The sequence below is a fragment of the Betta splendens genome, chromosome 21 (assembly GCF_900634795.4).
Source record: "Betta splendens chromosome 21, fBetSpl5.4, whole genome shotgun sequence".
In the NCBI taxonomy this organism is placed as follows: Eukaryota; Metazoa; Chordata; class Actinopteri; order Anabantiformes; family Osphronemidae; genus Betta; species Betta splendens.
The window spans coordinates 11,201,079-11,224,647 of record NC_040899.1 but is presented as its reverse complement, the minus strand read 5'-3'; the positions used below and the strand labels follow the sequence as shown (position 1 = coordinate 11,224,647).

The 23,569-nt window shown below is 42.6% G+C and overlaps 2 protein-coding genes and 1 long non-coding RNA gene across 6 annotated transcripts; 2 read left to right on the top strand and 1 right to left on the bottom strand.

Annotated features, from left to right (window-relative positions):
- The first annotated feature begins 243 nt into the window (after window positions 1–243).
- pou1f1 (POU class 1 homeobox 1) lies at window positions 244–7,308 on the top strand. 3 transcript variants are annotated; one of them, XM_029137873.3, is made up of 7 exons: window positions 247–1,087; window positions 2,063–2,224; window positions 2,360–2,458; window positions 5,206–5,469; window positions 5,560–5,724; window positions 6,047–6,107; window positions 6,186–7,308. In XM_029137873.3, the coding sequence occupies exons 1-7, from the start codon at window positions 952–954 to the stop codon at window positions 6,424–6,426; spliced, it is 1,128 nt and encodes a 375-aa protein (XP_028993706.1). In that variant the 5' UTR covers window positions 247–951; the 3' UTR covers window positions 6,427–7,308. The 3 variants fall into 3 exon arrangements, with proteins under 3 accessions (XP_028993705.1, XP_028993706.1, XP_055361209.1); XM_029137872.3 differs by having other exon boundaries at window positions 244–1,087; window positions 5,206–5,724; XM_055505234.1 differs by having other exon boundaries at window positions 958–1,097; window positions 5,206–5,724.
- Window positions 7,309–8,013: 705 nt separating this feature from the next.
- chmp2ba (charged multivesicular body protein 2Ba) lies at window positions 8,014–16,849 on the bottom strand. The gene is made up of 6 exons (XM_029136979.3): window positions 16,569–16,849; window positions 13,772–13,863; window positions 11,750–11,944; window positions 10,932–11,034; window positions 10,413–10,519; window positions 8,014–9,623 (listed from the first exon to the last, which is right to left on the bottom strand). The coding sequence occupies exons 1-6, from the start codon at window positions 16,600–16,602 to the stop codon at window positions 9,507–9,509; spliced, it is 648 nt and encodes a 215-aa protein (XP_028992812.1). The 5' UTR covers window positions 16,603–16,849; the 3' UTR covers window positions 8,014–9,506.
- LOC121201922 (uncharacterized) lies at window positions 14,949–23,552 on the top strand. 2 transcript variants are annotated; one of them, XR_005897117.2, is made up of 3 exons: window positions 14,949–15,506; window positions 18,272–18,446; window positions 18,532–20,569. It is a non-coding gene; the product is annotated as an uncharacterized LOC121201922 (long non-coding RNA). The 2 variants fall into 2 exon arrangements; XR_005897118.2 differs by lacking the exon at window positions 14,949–15,506 and adding an exon at window positions 22,455–23,552 and having other exon boundaries at window positions 17,820–18,446; window positions 18,532–22,065.
- Window positions 23,553–23,569: the final 17 nt, after the last annotated feature.

Sequence of the window (23,569 nt, the reverse complement as noted above, 5' to 3'; positions counted from 1 at the left end):
CTGGGTTTTATCAAGCTGCATTTTTCCAACGTTGTAGTAAAGTAGAAGAAAATCGGAATGATTGGTTTGAGAGGCTTCCAGCTTAACCATGTGTTTCAACTAACCCAAGGTTTTGCTTTAACAACCCCCCCCCCCCCCCCCCCCCCCCCCCCCCCCCCCCCTTTGACCACAACGCAATCCTGTGAACGGGCAAAAAGGACAGATAGCGAGGCGGGAGGAAGAGATCGGGTTTCCCAGCCGCTCTGTAGCCTAATCCTGGATTTGGGAGCAGAATGAAAAGACAAACACAAGTAATAACAGCGCTGGCATGGGATTGGTAGGTGGCGGAGAACAGCTTGATAGGGAATAGGGGCCTTGTGGGTCCGGAGAGGGGTGGTCAGTTGTAGGTGGGTGGGATATAAATACCTGCAGAAGACAAGGGTGGCGAAATGCTGAGGCAGACACAGGCTCACCTTCATGTGTAATAGAAAACAGACAGGAGGGCGCAATATGTAGAGGCCGTGATGAGAGACATCTTTTTTTGAATGCCAGCAACTTCAACCCGGAGCACATAACTATTCATCATTCGAGAGTCTTAGTCTGAGGGTAGAGCTGCGCCAAAAACCGTGAACCGTTCTGGCTGAGGCGCTGACATCCATTTTTTCTTTGAAGAAGGAGAAAAAAAAAAGCAGTAACCGATCGCAGGCCTCGCTCTGCATATGGTCCCGAGCGACTTAAAAGAGCAACATGCTCGACTGAGCCGGGGAGAAAGGCGACGACGGTAAAGGTGAGAGAAGATACGAAGGCAGAGGGAAAAGGGCAATGTGGGAAAACACATACAAGAAGTAACCAGAGTAGAAGAAGAATGAGTAGAGTCACAATGGGAGGCAAGTAAAACACGGGAGGACAGCGAATCACTGGGAGGGACCACTTCTAAGGCGACGTTAGCGCTCGGACCGGAGGCCGGAGACGATGGCGTGCCAGGCGTTCAGCGCCGACACCTTCACCTCCCTGACCGGAGACCCGGCGCTGCCCATCCTCATGCACCACGGCCCCGGCAGCGACTGCCTGCCCGCCTCCTCCCACGCCCACGGCATGGTGTCTGCAGGTAAGCGTAGGTGAGCGCGTCCCACCGGGACCCACGCGTTATTGAAGTCCAGCTCAGGGGGCGACGTGTCCCACGAGCGCTCATAAGTTGATCCCGAACTCCTATAATGAGCCACGAAGCCTCCTCACCAAGGCACAGTTGTGTACTCAGACGGTGGGGAGGCTGAATTAAATAGAGAAATACATTTATTCAAATCTGATCCGAATTATGTAAATGCATCTAATCAGCTGGTTTGGCCCAGCTGTTTCTACTCGGTGGGTAATTGCTTTGAGGGTATGTTATCTTTATGACAAACTCCCCACGGGCTTTTTTCGTGATGGAGGATTGTGAGGGGAAAAAACTTCCTGGGGGTTTTGGTGCCTGCTGGTTGTTGTTGCTTAGAATAAACTGTATTAGATCATGCAGAACATTAGCCATACAATATGATTGTATGGCAGGAGGCTAAATGAAGGTTTTGCATGGGCTTTGGGGGGGACCCTGCTGACCAAACCTGTTTTTTTTACTATATACTACATATAACACGTAGACTCTGTGTCCTGTGTTTAAATCAGCATATACAGGTTGCCTGGGAGTTTAGAGTTACCAATAACATGATTCTGTTCTGTGAGAGGAAGCTGGAGATACCTGGAGGAACATTCAAACCCAGGCCTTCGCTGCCACCAGTCTTATCTTCTTCTATATCGGTCTGATGTGATAACACTGAAGCTGGACACAATGATTAATGTTATACTCTATTTCTGATCAGATAAGAACATATTGTTTCAACTGGGTTTTTACTGAAACTGACAATGTTATGTTAACACAGAGGCTTGTTCACATTAGACATTTTAACAATATAATTGTTATAATAATGTTATATTTGGCCTCTTTTTGCCACTAGTTTTAGCATTTTCATCGTCTACATCACTCAGATCCTCAAACCTACTCCTTGATGTGCTGACGTTGCCTGATTTGCCTCACGTTTGTCTCCATCAGTGTCATCCGGGCTGTCCCTGGGTCAGACCTCCAAGCGTTCCCACATGCACCTCGCCACCTCCTCCCTCGGCAACGCTCTCGGCAACAGCCCCCCGAACCTGCACTACCCCGTCACCCCCTGCCATTACAGCAACCAGCAGGCCACCTACGGCATGATGGCAGGTGAGCACAACTAATAAAGGCGAAACCGACCGCTCAGCAACATGCTGATGAAGTGATGAAGCGCTGATGATTATCATTCTGCTGACAACGGGCCCCACTCTCTCTCTCTCTCTCTCTCTCTCTCTCGCGCTGCAGCCCAGGAGATGCTCTCTGCCAGTATCTCTCAGACTCGTATCCTGCAGACCTGTGGCGTCCCTCACCCCAACATGGTGAGCGGCGCCAATTCATTGCAAGGTAACGATCAGACAGACACATGACACACTCCATTATTTCCTATCTGGGTTTGCAGGTGCACCCACCATTTGTTTATTCCCCATTTGTTCTACTAATGATCAAACTCCTCCCAGTTGACGGTATTTGTCAAGTAATGAAGAAGGAACAGAGGCACGATTACATAAGTAGCTGCGCTCAGACGTCTCCTGAACTGTTTAGATGTGGAGTCAAAGGTACAGTAACGTGAGGGAACGCTGCCTGATAATGTAAATGCTACCGGGTTTAATTGAGCTTTAAATGAGTCCAGCACTTTAATTTGAACCTCATTGGCCAACAACCTCAATTAACTGCACAGCGGTTGGATTTCTGTTTTTTAAACACATCTAACACTATGAAACCGAAATGAATTCGAGACCAACGTTCTGTCTCTGTATCTTTAAGCGCCGACACAAAGGATTGCAGCTTCCCTCCTTCTCGCAAATAGCTTTGAAGTTCCAATCATTACCGAGCACACTGAGCTCTATCTGTGAAGGCTAAATGACTTTGTTTTCTCCCCGTCTCTCAGCTTTGTGGTGTTTTACCACTTGATGATGCTGCTGTTTTTGTAGACAGACTTGAACAAACATCTGGGTATATCCAATGAGCATAGAATAGAAAAGCTGGCTGTTACAGTTTAGTGGTAGAACCAAGTAGGAGCGTCTATGGACTCCAATGAAATCAAACAGCTGTAACCCTGACGGCACAGAACAATTAACATTTTCCGATGAATTAAAATTGCCTCTTTACGCCGTTCTGCTGGAAACGCACTCGAGCGTCGGCGCGGAGCCACTCCTGCACAGGGTTTAATAAAACGGCGCCGTCTGCAGTGTCAAAGGCTGGGCTGAAATACATTAGGATTAAAATGAAACTGGGGCCCCACATTTACTATCATCAAGAGATCATTTGTCACCATAATTAATTCAGTTTCTGTTCTGTCAAAGAGTCAACTTGTGCGAGATCCGCTCTTTGTGTGGAGAGTTACAAAAGAATAGTGAAGGAGGGACATAAGGGGGGAGGATTGTTTAAGGCCTCGGCGTGAAGATACTGGAGAGGAGAGGGCAGAAACAGTTAATGGCTTCAAACAGAAACGTAATTATGAGAGCTGAGGTCAAAGAAGAAATTGGCCCTTTCATTTTTAATGCTCTACCAATCTATTTTTTTAAATATTAGCAATGGATCAAATGCCCAAGTGTAATGTGAAAGGTTCTGCTTTGTGGACCCCCACTTTCACGAAGGCCTTCCAGTTTTAATTACAGAGTCAAGTCAGCATTTTTTTCAGCTTGTGTCCTATCTCCTCAAACCTCGCCAGGATTCGAGTCTCCCCTCAGGTGGGGGGAGACTCGAATCCTCAGTTGGAACCGGACAGTTTTCCAGGAGACACAAAGTTTGTGTCAGCCTCCATTCAATAGGCTCCCTGGTCTCTCTTTAGATGCTAATGCTAACAGTGTTTACTGCCTGACATATGTATCTACAGTGGAAGCGCATCAGCAGTGAGATGTTTGCACACGCTGTCCGGTTGACGATGTTACACCTGCGCCAGCTATTCTCGGAGGCAGAGATCTCCCTGACACCTTCAGCACAGAGAGCCACGGGCGCATGCAGCCGAGGTGTTAAATCTGCCACCTCGCTCCTCAGCGGGCGCATGGATTCCTCTGAACAATGCAGCGGGTCAATGACAGCCTCATTTTCGTTGGAAAGCCACTCGCTCAGCACGGAGAGGGCTGTAGTACTACAGAGAGATCACAGTGACTCACACCCTGCTGTTGTCAGATAATATTGAGACAGTTCCCTTTAACGCGTCGCCTGCTTTGTTATCACAGGTTCAAGCAAGACAGGTGACGTGTGCTACGAGTCGGACCTCAGCCATTGTTGGCTGTGGGTAAAGCAAGGAGGTTCAGTGAGAGATAAAACATAAATATTGATTAACTGATATGTAATTAACACAACAGTGTCAGAATATCACATTTAGAATCTATCAATACTCCCGTTATGACCTTCAGGTCAACTTTGTGCAAACAATACAAAAACACTGTAGCTCTCAGCAGATAAATACTGTAACTTTAACATAGGAAAAAATAAATAATTGAGCTGGTTTACACCACAAACTGAAATACTTCCTCATCTCTATTGTCCCCTGATCTTTGACTGCGTCACTGTTTGCACTGCAACCCCACTAACACAAGAGGGGAGTGTTGCATTGTTCACTACAGATCCAGCTTCTGCAAAGCGTCGGACTAAAGAGAACCCGTCCTCTTGCCTGGCCTCATGTTGTCACACAAATATTAGCATTCATAGGAATCAATGCACGTTGGTTTTTACACAGCAGAACAGAGAAGCAATGGCTGCAACTCATTTAGCATCTAGAACTCACTAAAGGCATCTCAGCCATTAAAGTGACTGCGGTAGTTAAAGAATGTTGAAACCATATATTAGATGAAGAGTTGTGGATAAGAAGTGAGCTGAGCTTTGTGTGGCCACAATAAAGCCAAGGATAAGAGGATTCCAGCAAGAAATGAGAACATGGCTTCATAAATTACAGCCTATATGCAGCATTTAGTCACATGTTCGCCTCAAGAGAGAACTGAAAACCTACTCTTCAAGGTGAGAAGATGATTATCACAGTGTTATTACCACACGCTTTGTCAGACCCGCCAAGTCTTCTGTGAATGGAGTCGCCTCAGCATCCTCCTGTCCTGTTTTTTCAGCCCTGTCCCCCTCTCTCCCCCCAGGCTCTCTCGCCCCTTGCTTGTACAAGTTCCCGGATCACGGTCTAAGCAGCGGCTCCTGCGCGTTGAGCCACGGGTTCTCCACGCTGCCCTCGGCCCTCCTCTCCACCGACGAGGTCCCCGCGGGCCCGGGTGTCGGCGAGCCCAAGGCCGACGCCCAGAGGAAGAGCGTGCGGGACCCTGAGGACGCCCCCTCCATGGACTCGCCGCAGATCCGGGAGCTGGAGATGTTCGCCAACGACTTCAAGATACGGAGGATCAAACTCGGTGAGCGCGGCTCCGTTTGGGATGGCGTCAAAGGAACGTCAATGCTCTTTAATGAAGCGTTCCCATTTCCCGCTTGGCTGCGACCCGCAGGTTACACCCAGACGAACGTAGGCGAGGCCCTCGCTGCAGTGCACGGCTCAGAGTTCAGCCAGACCACGATCTGCCGCTTCGAAAACCTGCAGCTGAGCTTTAAGAACGCCTGCAAACTCAAGGCCATCCTGGCTAAGTGGCTGGACGAGGCCGAGCTGGCAGGCGGTGAGTCACGCGCATCCACGTCAACCCCTTTGTGCTTTAGGATCTCCTAAAATGAAAGAAATACCTCCTTGTGACCTGCGAGCGGTTCCGGCTCCTCAACCGTTTTCACACATTATATCATTTGAGTAAACGGGTCAAACGACTCGTAATTCTTGCTTCTCTTTCGTGCTGCTGATCATCAGATTTATGTTGTTCCCTTGGAGGGAGGGGAGGTCTGAGAAACCTGGTGGAAAAACATTCTGACAGCTGTGATCATTTATTAAAGGGTGACATTGATTCCTGCCAATAAAATAACAATATATGTTCTTGCTACGTCCCGCAGCCTTGTACAGTGACAAAATAGGAATGAATGAGCGAAAGAGGAAAAGAAGAACAACTATCAGGTACCTACTAGGACAAAACACAGCAAGCAATCATGTTTGCTCTCAGCCAGTTTCAAGTCCCTCTGTCCTTTCTGTCAGCCTGGGAGCTAAAGAGGCCCTGGAGCGCAGCTTCGTGGAGAAGAGCAAGCCGTCGTCCCAGGAAATCGCCCGGATAGCCAAGGGCCTTCACCTGGAGAAGGAGGTGGTCAGAGTGTGGTTCTGCAACAGGCGTCAAAGGGAGAAACGGGTCAAAACCAGCCTCAACCTCAGCTCCTGCCTGAGCAAACTGAGCCCCAACTGCATGGCACAGATGAGTAAAACCCAGAGGGCAATGACGTAAGTTAAGATTGTGAATGGGTCCAATGATGGAGCTTTTGTGACCACAGCTAAAAGTAAGGATCTAAGGTCTATCAGGAATAATTTGCACACGTATTCCTCAGTGCCGGTTCTGTATTTTTAAATACGTTTCAAACAGTATTTCATCTCCACGTGTCATAGAGGCATTCTCATTTTAAAGTAACTTAAGTGTCAAAGTCAAGGAGGAATTCAGCAAACAGCAAACGAGTGCAGCTCTGTGCCTTTCTACCAACCATGGTGTCATTAACTGTCTGTGTCAGTGTTGTATTTATATATGTTAATGTGTTTGTGACCACAGTTGGAGTCTCCCTTTCAAAGCCTGTAACTATAATTTATAATTTAACTGTAGTCAAAACAGTAATATATTTAAGTATTAAGTCTTTTACACGACCTATTTATTTTTAATGCAATACTTTATGTTGATCTACTTACTGTGTCTTTGATCTATGCTCGCCGTCAGGGATGTGTGAAACTTTTTGACACACTTGGTGAACAGACAAATGCGACTTCTGCCGTTTTCCCTGTTGGAAGATCGATTTCATTTGTCAAACTGATGCTATGCTTCTGTTGATGCTGCCTTAACAACGTGTCATGAAAAGAAGAACATCGGCCACTCCCAACGCTGACCTGCTTGGGATGACGGATGGGAAACACTGGGCCTCGTTCACTGATGAGAGAAATTGTGTAATATAATGCAGGAACAGACAATTAACAGTTACAAATAAATAGGTTTAAAATAATAAAGAAAGAAATGGAGGCTAACAACAAATGTTGCCCTTGTTTAAAGATTAACTTGGTTTCTAGCCACAGAAATGTAAACCATCCCATCTCTATCTTGCAAACAATAAACTGCATTTTATGAAGACCTGCATGCGCCATCTCTCATTTATACTGATATCATTATGCTGCTCTGTGAACGCATACATTAGGGGAGGGAGTAGGAACTGTGCAATTCTCCCGAGCGTCTCTAGGGAGCCGTAAATGAAGCTGGAGAGGAAAAAGTTGTTTCCACTGTGATTCATGCACAGCTGTGTCTGTCGAGTGTTGTCGAGGGACATTAATGCAGCAGAAGAACTGAAAGTGAAAAAGCACAGCTACTGCATGGGTTCAGGTTCTGCTTCTACCTGTGTTTGTCGTTACATTTCCATATTTATACAGTACCATCGGCGCTTCATTATTTTGTTTTAATCAAGTTCACTACCATCCATGATGCATCATTACTGACTAAATGCATGAATAAATGTCGCTCTTCAGAATGCGTAACCCCTTGTGAACAGGGACATCCTGTACCAGCAAACCTTTGACCTCAAGTGTGTAGAATGGAGCTCGGCCATTTGTTATATATAGTAATAAATGGAGATGGATGGTCATTGAAGAAAGGTTAATTAAATAAATAAATAAATAAATAAATAAATAAATAAATAAATAAATAAATAAATAAATAAATAAATAAATATATATATATATATATATATATATATATATATATATATATATATATATAAACTCTAAATTAAAAAAATATATAATGAATAGTTAGGCTTTTAAATGAAAAAACGATGTCAATAAATTGTACCTGAAGAAACTTTATTCCTTATAAAAGCCATAAACTCCTCACAGAGTCAATTTACAGAGACTAAGAAGGAAACAAAGATGAGCATTATATACATCTTTAAAGAAATTGGACATTTCCTAACTATGGAACTGCACTCAAACAATGACCTGGTGAAACAAGGTTTCTGCCCAAATTCACAAAAGACTGTCAAAAGGGAAGAGGTAATGATGATTTACAAAAGTCCATGGGTTATGAATTATACATGTTAGATACGTGCAAAAATTAAATATTAGAATTTATTTTAGAAACAGCCAATAATGTAGAAACAGACATGTGATTGTAAAGCTTGCAGCATCAGCACTGGACTGTACAGAGGGATCAGCTGTTGCTGGGATCACAGTGTCATTCAAGGAAACACAAGACTTTATTAGTGTAGTGTTTGTTTGCATGCATCCGTGTGAGTGAGGCAGCTTCAAACGGCATAGGACAGTAACTGCACAGCAGCTGAAGGAGAAGAGGGACTGCAGGACCCGCGTCATCCTGCAATCATTGGGAAATTCCTACGTCCGATACACGATCGGAGAGCAAACAACCAAGTAGCTCAAAGTAATGATTTGATTACACAATCGATTCAAGCCCGTCCGATACAGTTTGACACTTCTTCATCAGTCTACTAAGCTGTACAGCATCAGCGGTGATAATTAAATGCCAACCAGTGTGTCCTCTGCTCAACATGTGTCTTCATCTCATGCAAATAACCCCCAGGCGTTCGGGTCAGTCACATTTCACATGCATATTTCTGCCTCTGTCACTTAATCATGATGATCAGCTGGTTGACCCATGGTGTGTAATGATGCCTTGACCTGTCTTGTCTCTTGTCTAGTAACTACATAGGCAACGTCTGATACCCCAAAATAGCATTTTACCCACAAAGTAAAGGAAATAAAGAAAAAGAGTTGTTTAAAGAATGTTTTAGGAAGAACGCTTTGAAGGAAAGCAATTTAAGTTCCATCTGCTCATTCCAAACCTTGAAGATCTTAATTATTCCTAAAGTTGCAGACCGTCCTTTTAAATGTTCAGTCACATATAAGCTGATGGATACATATTCAGGACTAAATCCAATGTGGCCAAAGCATTGAATGCTGAATCCAAGTCACGTATACACGGTAGCCCTTAGAAAGACGAGATGAAGTAAACACCAGTGTATGCGGTTCCATAGCTCAAGCATCTATAACCGGTCAACCTTCAGGCTGTGGCAACTCTAATAAATATTATTATCGCATAAATAAATCAAATTTCTTGTCCTTGTTATCTGTAAGGCAACCAGCCAAAGAGCTCAAGAATATGAATGTGCTAATATGATTAGATCCTGATGTGTGTTTGTGTGTGTACCGAGGTTTCAACTGTAGCATCTGAACCATGACACAACCAATGTCTAACAGAGTCTTTATCAACTGGTATTAATGTTGCACCGGGTTGTAACGTGAACGTTAATACAGAGAGGACAACTAGTCCACTCCCAGGGCTCGGAGCTGTCTCTCGATCTCGTCGTCGGAGATGGTGGCTTGTTTGGAGGAGGCAGCGGCACCGGGGACGCTCTTTCCTGCAGCTGGAGCTTTCACCATCTGGAAGGACACATGGCCAGAGAAATGTTATTAGCAAGAAGACTCGAGTCAAACTTCACACACACACACAGTCACAGAGTTTAGTACGTCTGAGACTGACTGCTGTGGGCATCTGTCGGCTGCCCAGAGCAAACTACAAAATCCCACTTTGAATTCATCACAACTGCAGTTAGAAAACTTTTTACTCCATATAATGAATGCAATTACTGAAACTATTATCATCACCTGCACTCGTTAAAAAAATATTCCATTAAATATATAAAATAATCATGGATTTGTTTGCTTATTTGGTTATGCTGCTTTGATCTGTTGTATACATTTTAAGAGTTTTGTTTGAAAAAGTCTTTGTTTTGCTCTTTTAAGAACGCTGCAGGGTTTTAATCAAACCTGCCTGTTTGTTCTCTCCAGCTATCTTATAAAGGCTTGTTTATTGGACAATTTGTGAGCTTGTACATTGTTTTATGGGGGGTAATAACTCATGGAGCCCCCAGGGGGAGCCAGACACGCAGCAGATGGTCAGACAGGCAGTTAACACAGAGTACAGGCTAGAGAGCTGAAAGAGCTGAGGGCTAGCCCCACCACGTGGCAGCTGGAATACAGTTTAACAGTCAAATGAAAGCTGTTTACTTTATGTTGCTGCAAAAGCTCTTCATGAAGTCATATTACATCTGTAAAACGTGTAGTAAAATGGAAACTATTTCCTTTCTCCCTGCAGTCAGACTATGGATGCAACTACCTCCTAAGGCTTGAAGCTAATGTATGTAAGACACATAAAATCTTATTACTTACTTTTCCTGTAATCTCAATGCCAATCTCATCCAGAACCTGGTTCACAATGTCCTGCGATTCCTCTTCATCCCCAGACTCATCGAAGATCTCGTCCAAAGTGTCATTAACTGAACAGACAGACAATGAAACAGGGGCAGGTGAGAAAAGGATTAATTAAAAGCCAGGCAAACAGTGATGTTCACTGATGTTTGTTGGCATTTATTACACGATATGTTGAATCTAACTACTGACTTGAATTAACAATCCTTTTAGAATTGTCTTTCCCTCTTCACACATGACTGTGTGTATTATTAACATACATCCTCCTGATTTCCGCGAGCAAAATACCATACCACAATGTGTGTGTGTGTGTGTGTGTGTGTGTGTGTGTGTGTGTGTGTGTGTGTGTGTGTGTGTGTGTGTGTGTGTGTGTGTGTGTGTGTGTGTGCGTGCGTGCGTGCGTGCGTGCGTGCGTGCGTGCGTGCGTGCGTGCGTGCGTGCGTGCGTGCGTGCGTGCGTGCGTGCGTGCGGTGTTCTTACTCATGTCTTCAGTCATGCCCATTTTCATGTTCTCCTTTTGGAAATCTTGCATTGTCTTCAGCGTCTTCTGAGGATCCATTTTTTTATTGACTGCTTGCATTGTCTGTAGATAACAAAAGTCAGAAAATTAAGTTGGAGGATTATTTCCGGTGTTGACGAGAAGCAACACATTTCTCCTGATCACACAAACAACCTAATTAGACTTGTGTCTGCAAATTTTTGCCCTGTAACTAACTTTAAGAACTTTAAAAGGATCAGCACAAACACGTCCTACTTTCACTACTGGGCCTGACACAAATGACAAACTGTATCCCTGTCTCCTCTTTGTTGTAGCTGACACACTGCTCCAAATCACACCAAGCAGCTTTCAATATAATGGGAGGAAGACATCAGTCACTGACTAAACTAAACAGAAGCTGCAACATTTTTATTCCTATAAAAAAGGGCCAATGATGCTTTTCAGTGTATAAATTAACTTAAATAATAACTATAAATATATAAATAATTAACTCTGAACACACAAACACACACACACACCATTAAACTGAATCCTAATTATGTTTGACCTGTCTGTGTTTATCAAGTCTGACTCTAAAGGATGTTGCTTCTGGCCAATTATTACCTTTCACACCTCATTACAACAACGCTACAAGACTTGGCTTGAAACAAGAATAAATCCTGCATTATTACTTTATTTATAACAATAAAATATTGATACAAGTAAGAAGTCAATCTATACCTGCCCAGTCTCAAAATATTAAGCAGCATTTTAACACCTTGCACTTAAATCTGCTAAAGAATGGGCTTCAAAGTCTCACCTTGGCTGTGGTGGACATGGCACCAGCCATCTTCATCTGGGAGTTCATGACCTTCGTCTGCGTGGACATAGAGGTGACCTTAGAGCTGACGGCGTATGTGCGGTTCTTCTGCTTCCTGAGCTGGACCAGCTGCTTGGCCAGGATCTTGCAGGCCTCCCGGTTACCACTCTTTGCCATTTTCTTGATCTCTGCCTCCTGAGAGAGGATCAGACAGAAGATTGAGATTTGAGAAGGCGCTGACAGAGCAACTATTTTACTGAATCGTTAATTAATCTGTGCAACAGTAAAAATAAGTATTATATATCAGGATGATGGCAGAATGGAGCCTTTCAGACATTCATCATTTAGTAATGAATTGGTCCATTCTGCCAGTCTACTGATCAACAGCTGTTTTATTTGATATGACACTGATCACTCTTCTACACAAATTACACTAGAAATGAGTTTACATGCTTCCAAACACTGTATCAATGAACAACCGTATCCACAATTCTCCCAGTAGACCGTTTGTTTGCAAATATAGACATAGTACAGTCATCTGGATCAAATGTTACTCACTGGCAAACAAATGCATGCATTTAGCTTTGGTAAACATCAGATAGTACACTGATGCCCACAGGGATTCTGTGTGGGCACAAGTATCTGTGGGGATCCCAGGAGACAATAGTAGAGCTCCAGGTTACAGTAAGCTAGCCAGGCCTATCAGCACTCCCATGGAACAGCTCCAGTACGTCTTGTTTACTTCCTTGTGTGTATGTGTGTGTGTTATAAGCATCCTGTTCAGGAAATAACAATCAATAATTAATGTTTTAGGCGCAAAAGCAATAGACACTCCCCACTCAGCTCTGGCTGTCTGCTGCGCACACGCATCCACGCGCACACACACGCAGGTGCATCACTCTTAGTCAGTATCCTCCTGCTTCTGAAGGGAAAATATAAGATTAATGCCACGGAGAGAGAAAAAAAGCAGAGCTGTCTGAGGAAAAAGGCACATGATGACAATAATAATGTCACCTGTACCGTCATCTGAAAAACTATGAATGCATTAATAGGGAACAGATGCCGCCATCGGGACTTCCGCTGATGTGAAGCAGATAATGTCTTATTTACTGCCCTGTAAGAAAAGAAAGAGAGCGATAGAGGAGGGTGAAGGATAGCTTGTGCTCTCTTCTGAAGGAACGTGGTGCACAAGTCAGTGTTTGTCTGGTAGGAAAAAAACTGAAGTTGTTTTAAGAACAGACAAAATTCTGCTGATTTCTAATCTGCACTAAGTGTCACATTCAGTCTGTTCTGTTGGTTTCACCTTTTTACTTCTTTAATGTATCTAAAACGAGATGACGAAATTCGCCCTCGAAATGCTTTGATCTTCACGGATGTCCTAAGCTTTGGGTCACGTGTGAAAATACAGTGTAGGCAAAAAACTATACTTTTGTAAGGAAAGCTTAGATGTTAAAGGGCAACTACAGTCATGTTGAACTGAGAATATAGGCCATTTCCAATTCTTAGTGAAAGTATCTTTTATGCAGAACATGCAACAAAGCTTAAAAAAATGGACTAATTAGCAGAAAACATTAATGGGGAATAAAAATGTGGTTCCCCAGGGAAGTAATTATGTCCTGTATGATATTTACTTAATACAACAGAGGGGAAAGGACACAGTCGGCTTCTTTCATCTTTGGGAAATGAGAGGGGAAATGTTCGTCTATGAATTCTGGCTAATCTCATATCTGATGTGTGTGTGAGACCTTACTCTGGATTGCCTGAAGCACAGTCCCCACAGCAGATCATTCTTTTTTTTCCTTCTACAGTCCAATTAGCCAATCAGGCCGAATCCCAATTTGCAGGAAGTAAATGTAAAGTGCATCTCTAGCTGTTTGTGTGCTGAGAGACCAGGGAGATATTAATGAAGCATTGACGCAATAAGTAGAAATCTATGAAAAACGCAGACACAGAGATGATTTGTTCCCGATTTCCGACGCTTTTGGTGTGTGTGCGTGTGTGTGTGTGAGTGTGTGTCCTCACCATTTGCTTCTCTTGTTTCTCCAGCGCTGCTCTGTCCCTGGTGATCTGTCTCTGAGTGCCACGCAGCTCCTTGGACTGCTCCTTGATTATGTCTGTGGAGAGAAAGAAAACGATCAGTTTATCGTAAAGAATCAAAACACCCGTCCATTAACGCCTAGCTAGCAAGAAAAAACACAATTGCACTACAGTTTCCCATATTCCCGGTCTCTAGACCTGACATTTCACAGCTCAAATAACCTAGATAATCAGAGGTGGACATTGGTGGACAGAGCCAACCAGAGCTCAGCAGCAGGAATGTGACAGTCTTTTAATTTCTTCTGCTGTGTGATTTAATGTCAGACTAGACTTTGCCCTGTAATATAAACGGCATGCCATGGGTGCAGTGATGAAATACCAAGGGAAAATTAAGCCAGGACTTAATTTTCAGTTTGGCAAAGACTCCGTTTCCTCGCACACAGAAAGGGCAGGGTCTGTGTCAGCTGCAGGGAAGACATCTAAAACATCTATTCATTGCCTTGGAGTGCCCACTTGCACACACAAAATACCACAGAGTAATCAGAAGCACACAGACACTGGCAACTGTGGAAGTACTCTGAATGCCTGCTGCAAATTTGAGTCAGCTCTAAACCACTCACACAAAGTGACATATCATGTGAGCCAATGTATGACCCAGTGTCTGACACACACACACACACACACACACACACACACACACACACACACACACACACACACACACACACACACAACTTCACTGAACAAATCAACAATATTTTGGAGGTCAAAATTGCTCGAACACTCAATTTTAGCCTGAACACATTCAATCATTCTTAGCTATATATATATATATATATATATATATATATATATATATATATATATATATATATATATATATATATATATATATATATATATATATATATATATATATATATATATGTATGTATGTATGTATGTATGTATGTATGTATGTATATATGTGTGTGTGTGTATATATATATATATATATATATATATATATATATATATATATATATATATATATACACACATACGCGCACACACACACACAAAGACAATGATTCAGAAGTAAATACATACAAAAATAATTTAATTATTAAAGAATTACCACATTTAATATTGAGGTCAAGGCAAAACCTGACTGCAAGGATTTCAGCATGCACTACTCTCTCCCTACCCCTCAATTCCAAGTAGAAATAACTTCCAAAAGGAAATAAAAATATTACTTTAACAGAAAAAAAAAATGTAAAATATTTATTAACCTAAGTGATTAAAGGTAAGATTTAGCAAAATAATGTGAAATTTAGAAAAATTGAGTTTAAAGTGGTAAAAATAAGGAAAAATTACATTTTACTTATATTAATAAATGAATGACTGTCCAAACAGACCCAAAGTGAAAGGCATTGTAAGCTCGGTCAGTACAAATCAGTGGATTGGACCACTTGTGGGAACTACGCACGTATACGTAGAAGTTGACGCGGCGCCAACGTTTCAAAGTGGGAGGGATATCATCCTACAAATACGTGTGATCGAACCCCCCCTCGCCACTCGTCAAATAACCAGATACCTCTTCAACCACCAAAAAAAATGCCCAGACAACATAAGATCTGGGAATTTGATGAAACGAAAGGATGGGGGACGTCAAAATGTCACTGATGACACATCCTGACTGTAGCGTGGCTTGGAAGAGGTGGAGGCAACGCAGAGTAGAGTAAGTACAGTATGCAGATGATCGGCATGGGCGAAACTGGAATGACAATGATAGGAGGAGTAGGAGGGCAGAGGCGGCGCTGTGAAAAGATTTGTCTTTACTATACTATTAGTTTATTATACTCTTAGATCTTATTTTTATTTTTTTTTAATTAGATAACACAGTTTATTAGTCTTAAATAATTAACCAAACGAATGTGAAAAGGAGGTGAAGTCCAAACTGCCCTCTCTCTTTGTGTCCCTTAAAATCTATCTAGTCATAATTTGAAATCCAGTAAATACCTGTTACTTTTTATAGCCTGGTTTTTATTTCTACCTTGTGAGACTGATCACCTGTCTCAATGTATAGGCTGATCATTTATATTGAAGGCATGGAACATTTTTGACATCTTTTGTACAATACTCATCAAGGTTAATTTTTTTATTAGATGACATGAACACTAGTGTTAGTTTCTTTCATGGTTCACGGTGTGTTGACCAGTGTTTAAACGTAGAATAACAGCCTAGTTCAGTTATTCACCAACTAAGGTAGAGAATTAAAGTGGAGGAGCACTTGGGTCAACCTGGACAGCAGTAAAATGGAAATATATAAATACAAACGTTTAATGAATAGACGTCAGATGCGCTAATATCTGCCTGTTACAGCATGATAAAGCTGCTACACGGATGTTAGATTACTGGAATGGGGATGTTTAACCTTAGCTCTGCTATAGCAACGCATGGATCATCTTGTTCTTCACCTACGTCACCTAATAATAAACAGCTTCAGCAGTTAAGGGGAACTGCGACAAATCCAGTCAACTTCCAGACTAACGTTATATCCCAACCACGTAATGTACTTAAACACCACATTCACCGAAGCTAACTACGGTAAGTTTTGGCAGCGCCTCAACGCTGCTTTTTCGGACTCCACTCAGCAGCGTGACTGGTGACTCACCCAGACCCAGAACAGGTCGAACAAGTTAGCGATCAGTGAAGTGGGGAGCTAATTTAAGCTGGAGCAGCACGGCGGTGTACAGGGCTAAAAACAAGTTAGCATGTTTTACACACACGGCAAACTTACCGTCGACCGTCTTCTTCTTGAAAAGGGAAGCCATGACGCTGTTGTGTTTAGTCTAAAATACCAAATACAACTCCTGTGCTGATGTAGTCACTGCGTGGTTTGTGGACGTCGATGCCACCGTTTCGCTGTCAAACCGGGCAGTGGCTGAGTTTAGCAGCCTCGGCTTCCTGGTTGACTTTCTGTTATCGGAGTTCCTCCCTCAGCTGACTGCCTCAACGGCTATAAGTGACGTCACCGCGGGACTCTCATGCTGCCTTCATAGTACCTCGTAAAATGCTACAAAAAAAAAATAAAATTTATGTTCCTCAAAATGAAACATGAACAATGACTAACAAACGTGGATGCACCTCAGTACAAAGTGTATTTTTCTTTTCAGTTCACATCCGTAAGAAAAATAACCTAGTAATTTAATGATACTACATTAGCCACGCGACGCCAGAAGTTGCAAAATTTCATAAAGTATGTGAACGTAGCACAACGGCGGCGAAACTAAACAGATATTCGGTGTAAACAAATATAAAGTAATATTAATGCCATCACTGACATGTCAATTTTGCGTCATTATCTTAAATCTAATCTTAAGTATGTCTCAGTCGGTTCCCTTTGTCTTTTAAAGTTAACTTCAAAAGTAGGCAAAATGTCTGCATGCAAGTCTTTGATGCATCTGAGCATGTAAAAGACTATGAGCTGGTCACAGTACACAAAGTACACACACATGTAAATTGGTGCAGGGAAACAATCCATGAAAGGGGATGTCGTCCATAAAATACCTCCTACCGCTTCTCACATCATTGTAGATTCTGCACTGGGTATCTTTTATTGTCCCTTTATCCCCAGAAGACAGTGTATTCATTCTCCAGCATCTATTCATATATTCATGTGTTTTTATTTCATACCGCTGCTGAGAGCAACTTTATATTGAGTGGCGGGACTCCTGAACCATAACCAACTCAATTTAGTGCATGTGCGGTAGACGAGGTCGGTGCATGTGCGCTGGGTGTGGGGGCAGCCGATGTGAGGCACGAGGGAGGGGTCCCATCCCAGAAATAGTCAGAGATTCCAAGATCTGGCAGGAGAAGTGCAGAGAGGGGTGACTTTGAGGAAAAGGAGAAAAGGAGAGGAGGATAGTTAGCCTTTAGCACTTTACTCCATTTGCAAGGTGTGTGTGTGTGTGTGTGTGTGTGTGTGTGTGTGTGTGTGTGTGTGTGTGTGTGTGTGTGTGTGTGTGTGTGTGGGGGGGGGGGGGGGGGGGGGGCACTCACCTGGGTGAGCGCCACCACGTCGTCCTGAGGCACTGTTCTTGTTAAGGTTATTAGGGAAGATGTTTGCCGCTAATCAGTGGAGGACTTCTGGGACCCCCACTAAACGGTCTCATCATCAGAGGGCCCCACCGGTGATAAATTTAGCCCAAGGCATCCACAGGGCCTGCAGACACAAAGCCTGCACGTTTTATGCTTTTTTTTCTTTTTGCAGAAGAACACATTTATAATTGGTGATTTGAGCAAAAATTAGGATTTTAATAAGGATTCTTTGCTTGTGTGATTGTTAGCATTAATGACCTTAATTAAAAGCACAAAAATCCAATTATATAAAACACAAAAAAATAATATGCAAAAAGCAGTTTTTTTTTGTGTTTTGGTTCCGATTCCTCCCTTTCATCCTCCATCTTTCTCCAACTATCCGTCTCTCCCGTTTCCCCCCAGTCTGTGATCTAGCCGGGGGCGAGCAGACGTGTAATGTTAAGACACTAACCACCGAGTGTGTGGACACACACACACACAAACCCAGCTGAAGGAGACGTTCATGTGTGAAATGAGATCTCTGCACAATCAGTGGGAGTCGCATCCATAAAGCACATCCAGCTTTTTTAGCTTTAAGGTATCATCCAACAAATCGCACAAATCCTTGCACTCAATGACTGTGGCACTGCTGCATTCTGCTAACAACTGTTTTTTTTCCACAGATAAAACCATTCATGGAAATCAGACAACCAACTGTTACGTCCATGAGGGGACTTTTCCAGCAGAAGAGAGCAGAACATATCACATTACAGTAGATAACGAAACAATAACTAATCAAGTTAGAGATTTTGAGAGTGAGATGTTTTGTACAATTAATAACATTTAATAACATAAACTTGTCTTTCTAATAAACTGTCAATCAAACAGAAAATGTCACATTTATGATTAAGCTTATTGCAGAATTAAGACTCTGCATTATATACAAATTTTGTCACAACACAAACAGACGGTCTCCCACATTTTGTCATTTGCAGTAGAATTTTCACAAACTTTAGACATTGTCAGGTTGTGTATTTCATATTTATTCCCTTATTTACCAAGAAGAAACAATATATCATAATATGATTATATGCTCCATTCGTCCCTGACATTTAACTAGGCTGAAATATGTTAGTATGCTAAAACAGAGACACGGGAGGCTGCGATGGGAGGCGCAGACTGATAGATGGCTACATCACTTCCACCCAGAGGAGAGAGACAGATAAAAAGACGGACACGCTGAGCACCAGGGGATAAAATTAGGATCAGTGGCACAAATAAAACAGGCTGGGACGGACGGAGAAGATGATATTTACGGCATTTTTATCAAGGCTGAGGAAATTCATATTTATTTTTGTCAATATCTACTGCAGAACCAGTAGTCTTATTGTGGACACTGGGCTCATTCAATTGTGAATTTACTGACAAAATCGTGAAATTTAATGTGAAAAAGTTGAACAAGGACCTCACATTTATCTGATATGACAGTTTGATTGATTCTCATACAAAGTCTTAGTGCAGGATGGTTTTTCAGACACATGGAGGAACCACAGCAGGTAACAGAGAGAGTGGAAGTCGCAGGCTGGTGTGGAGCACGGTGCCAGCAGCGCAGCAGACAGAGGGCAGGGAGTTTGGGATGTTTTAATAAATCGAGTGAGTGACTCCACTCATTTCTGCCCGTGGGACGAATTGAGTCGTGTTCACTGGCGCACTGGAACATCAGGGGATTGTGGGTAATGAGAGATTATTCTCCCCTGTAGTGTTTGCTCATCATCACCCCCCCCCAAACCTTCCTTACCTCATGAAAAGCCCTCCACACACACACACACACACACACAGATTTAGCATTTAAATGCAGGTGTGTAACATGAATCATGCATACACGCTGTTAGTTTTTGTGAGTAAGGTCAAACAGTGAGGTGTTATTGTTCAAATCCGCTGCTGGCACCAATTCTGTATGTCACACTTTGTGAAACACACCCACACACACACACACACACACACACACACACACACGGTTCAATGACACCCTCCGTTATCCACAGGTCGTTTTTGCCTGAGGAGGTCAATCTGTCTAAGGGTAGCTCCTATGCATCAAAGCAGAACCTCGTCCTCCCTTTCTCTCCCTCTCTCTCTCCCTCTCTCTCCCTCTCTCTCTCTCTCTCTCTCTCTCTCTCGTCTCCCTCCAGTAGTCCGGGGTCCTCCTCGCCCCGGGGCCAGGCTGTGACCACAAGAAGTAGGCTGGTGGTCCCAGCAGGGGCTGAGGCTCAGACACCATTAGCATGAGGGAATTCGAGTCATTACGACTGGAAGGGCAATGGAGGACGAGTCCTTCGCTCCGCAGAGAAGTTATGCTTGGAAAGTTGTGAAGAAGGAGACGGAAGTGAAAGGGGTTGAATTGAATAATAAAAAAAATAATAAACAATCCATTATATTTGTCCATGCAGTAAATACTGTGGACATTTTTATGTTGAATTGTGCAAAATTAACTATTGAGAAAGCTTATTAAAAACATGGTAGACTTTTGAGGACCACATTAGGGATTTTTAACATGTGTCAAAGGATGTAATTCAAACTGTGGCCTAATGAGGCTTTGTTTAGTATCATATCCAACGTAGCCATTTCAAATATTAAAGTTATTGGATTAATATTAGTAAAGGTTTATATGGTAAATACTAATTCTCATCTAGGAGCCCAGAATAAAACCAGACTTGCATTTGACTTCTCCTGTTGGTCATTGTGCCTTCTGCCAGACAGACACAGACACAAATAACACGAGCATGCTTTGCAAATGTGTTATTGTTTAAACCAGCATTTAATTCCATCCCTGAGCAGTAATGGAGCAAAGTGACACGGAAAGGAGCCTAATTTCACACATACAACCTAAAAAACAAAATACTCACATTAAACAATAAATATGGTTCTTTTTTTTCCAATTAGCAGTTGATTTTAACGATTTAACATTGTAACCCATGTCCAGCTTTTGTTTTACTGAACAACTATCTCTGCCAGTTTGACTAAAACCAAGGCACATGTGTAAAGTGGACTCCCCGCCTTCCCCATGACCTTGTCTTTGAGGCTCCATCGTCTCATTAACTTCTGCCGGGCGGCCTGGGCCCCTTCCATTATCTCTACACGTCCAGAATCCGGAGGATGGACCGAGTAATTATCTGCTTTTTAAGCGAGGCCTGCGCGGCGACTCCGAGGCAACCGAGCACCCACTGGTCACTTTAACACCCAGACAGCGTGGGTGGAGACAGACAGAGCCACCGCTAATGTGGCGCGTTCATTTATCTAGTCATCGCAATTAAAACTCTCATTTCCAGCGTGCAATAATGTGTAATAATGGTTAGAACAATTAAAGCCAAATACACAAGACCGCTGAGATAATGAAGGGGTGAGTGCGCAGCGCTTTTGTTTGAGAAAATAAGCTATTTTAACTGTTGTTTGCCTTTGATTTAACATAGGAATTCCATTTCCATTAACTTACAAATGACTGCTCATCACAGTGGTGGCAGAGTGCAAATGATCCCACCACGTTGTTTAGTGTCTCATTTAAACTGGATTATACATCAAGACACCATCCTAATTTAAAGTGGAGACTTCTAGTGAAGTCTCCTACAAACAGCGAGTATATATATATTTATATATATACTGTATATATATATACACGACCCTTTTGAGGATAAACGGTTCTGATGATGGACCAACTCATTTTGCACTGAGTGTATTTGACTTTGACTCCTTAATAACTCCCTACAGTAGGTGCATTGTGGGTAATATACTGTAGGCTAGTTTGCAAGTTTTGACAAAAACGACAAATGTTAAACACGTATTCGCTAGTAGAGAAGTACTAAAATATCTCATTTTATACTGTATGTTACTGTTTATTTATAGTTTAACCATTAAAAATAAGAGCTACTTTTGTATTTAAGGCACTTATTAAAACAACACAAAATTCCTGCGTGACTGTATTGTTTTCTGCACAACAGTACGTGGCATCTTGTTCACTCTCATCATCACCACTGTTCCCATCATCATCATCATCATCTTCCTCATCGTCCTCAGGTCGCCGGGGCTGTCGTCCCAGGCAGGTGTGTGACTCTCCGGGGCAAACTGCAACACGAAAGCCCTGATGCTGCAGTCTGCCTAATGTGCCATCATCATCATCAGGAGCCCTCAGCCTTCTCCTGCACCTGCGTCATCAGCGCTGCAGTGTACGGATAAAACAGAGCTTTTAATTAGAAAACAATACAGGGGCAGGATTCTGCAGCTGCTAAATGATAATGATGTCAAGTGTTGGACGTTGAGGGATTTCCTCCCTCTGAGACTCAGATCTAGGCCATCACACCACTGACCTGGTTTTTGGTTTTCTGAGACGTACCCCCCAGAACAGACTGTTTCTTTGAAAAGTATCTGGCATCTAAACCAGTAAAACTTTAATACCAGCGTTTAATGTCTTTAGATCTAAAGCACTTGAGGTGTCTTCTCACTCTACAGGAAAAGCAAACAGTTCCCCAACTCAGCTCTAATTTCTCCCCCTTCATCTCCTCCCTCTGTTTCCCTCTAAACCATGCACTAATAATCATCTCTGTGCCTCATTAAGGAGCGGGAGAGGAGGCGCAGTCTTCTCCAGATGTTTAGTGAAAAACCCCTGAGGTCGAGCGTCTGTGTCAGAGAGCGGGTGTGAAACGCGTGCACGACATGAGCTCTGGGAGCTCCACTGTCCCATTTTCAGCAGACGCCGACAGTGACTTCCTCTGTGAGAACACTAGATGGAGGTGCTGACAAACTCTGGCACCTCAACACGACTTTTATTTTGTCAGGTTAAAATGTGCCATTAGATTTTGACCCACTGTCACTTGTGCATTTTGTGGTCATGTTTTTGTTGTGAGTTTGTATTAAATTCTGAAAATTCTTAAAAAAAGTAATTACAAAAGAATTGAACCACAAAAATAAGATCTTTCTGTTTCCTCCGCCTGAGACATTTGACCTGAAGTGTTTAAAACTTTGAATGGCACAGTTGGTGAAATCTGGCAAAATCCGCCTTGTAACTTCAATTCGGGGAGAGAATAAAACATGAACGTGACATCAAAGTGAATGAAACATGGGTGAAAACGTTCCCCGAGGTGACATCAAATCTGCCAGCTTGATTCACAAATGTGGAAACAAGAGCTTGCAGGGCTGCTCCAGGAAATCAATAATAAATCTCGCGTGTGCGGATAAAATGCAGTGATAAAAGCTAGAAATGACAGCAGACATCAGTGTTTTCTTTTTCCTCTCTCTAGCCGTCAGACTCACTTTCTGTGCAGCTAGCCAAATTCAAATGAGCTGAACAATGCACTGTACAACAACAAAAATTGTGACATGAGATTGTTAAAATATTAACATTTCATTGAATATTTTTTTTTTGTTATGGTTGTTGTTGTTGTCCTTGATTTCAGGAGTAATAGTAATATCTGTGTCCATTGTAAAATAACAATGTCCCTGAATAAAAAAATACATATTTTTGTACCTATATATTGTCATTAGTTTTGCTTGTCATATATATTGTTTATGGTGCATTATAATGATGACCGGATGTGTCCTCTCTGCAGCTTTTAGGCTCATGAGGGATCAGCTGACTGTCCTCACCAACAGGTGGCAGCAGGATAAACAGGGAGGACTGACAACCAAAAGTCGCAGCAAACACTGTCTGATCAATATTCGTCCATCAATATA

Bases quoted from the DNA above. Each gene is read 5' to 3' on its own strand.
- pou1f1 (XM_029137872.3), top strand. From the start codon at position 952: ATGGCGTGCCAGGCGTTCAGCGCCGACACCTTCACCTCCCTGACCGGA. The intron at 1,088-2,062 runs GTAAGCGTAGGT...TGTCTCCATCAG, and splicing joins CCACGGCATGGTGTCTGCAG to TGTCATCCGGGCTGTCCCTG. The intron at 6,108-6,185 runs GTACCTACTAGG...CCTTTCTGTCAG, and splicing joins AAAAGAAGAACAACTATCAG to CCTGGGAGCTAAAGAGGCCC.
- chmp2ba (XM_029136979.3), bottom strand. From the start codon at position 16,602: ATGGCTTCCCTTTTCAAGAAGAAGACGGTCGACG. The intron at 11,945-13,771 runs GTGAGGACACAC...ATCCTCTCTCAG, and splicing joins AGAAACAAGAGAAGCAAATG to GAGGCAGAGATCAAGAAAAT. The intron at 11,035-11,749 runs GTGAGACTTTGA...TGTTATCTACAG, and splicing joins CCATGTCCACCACAGCCAAG to ACAATGCAAGCAGTCAATAA.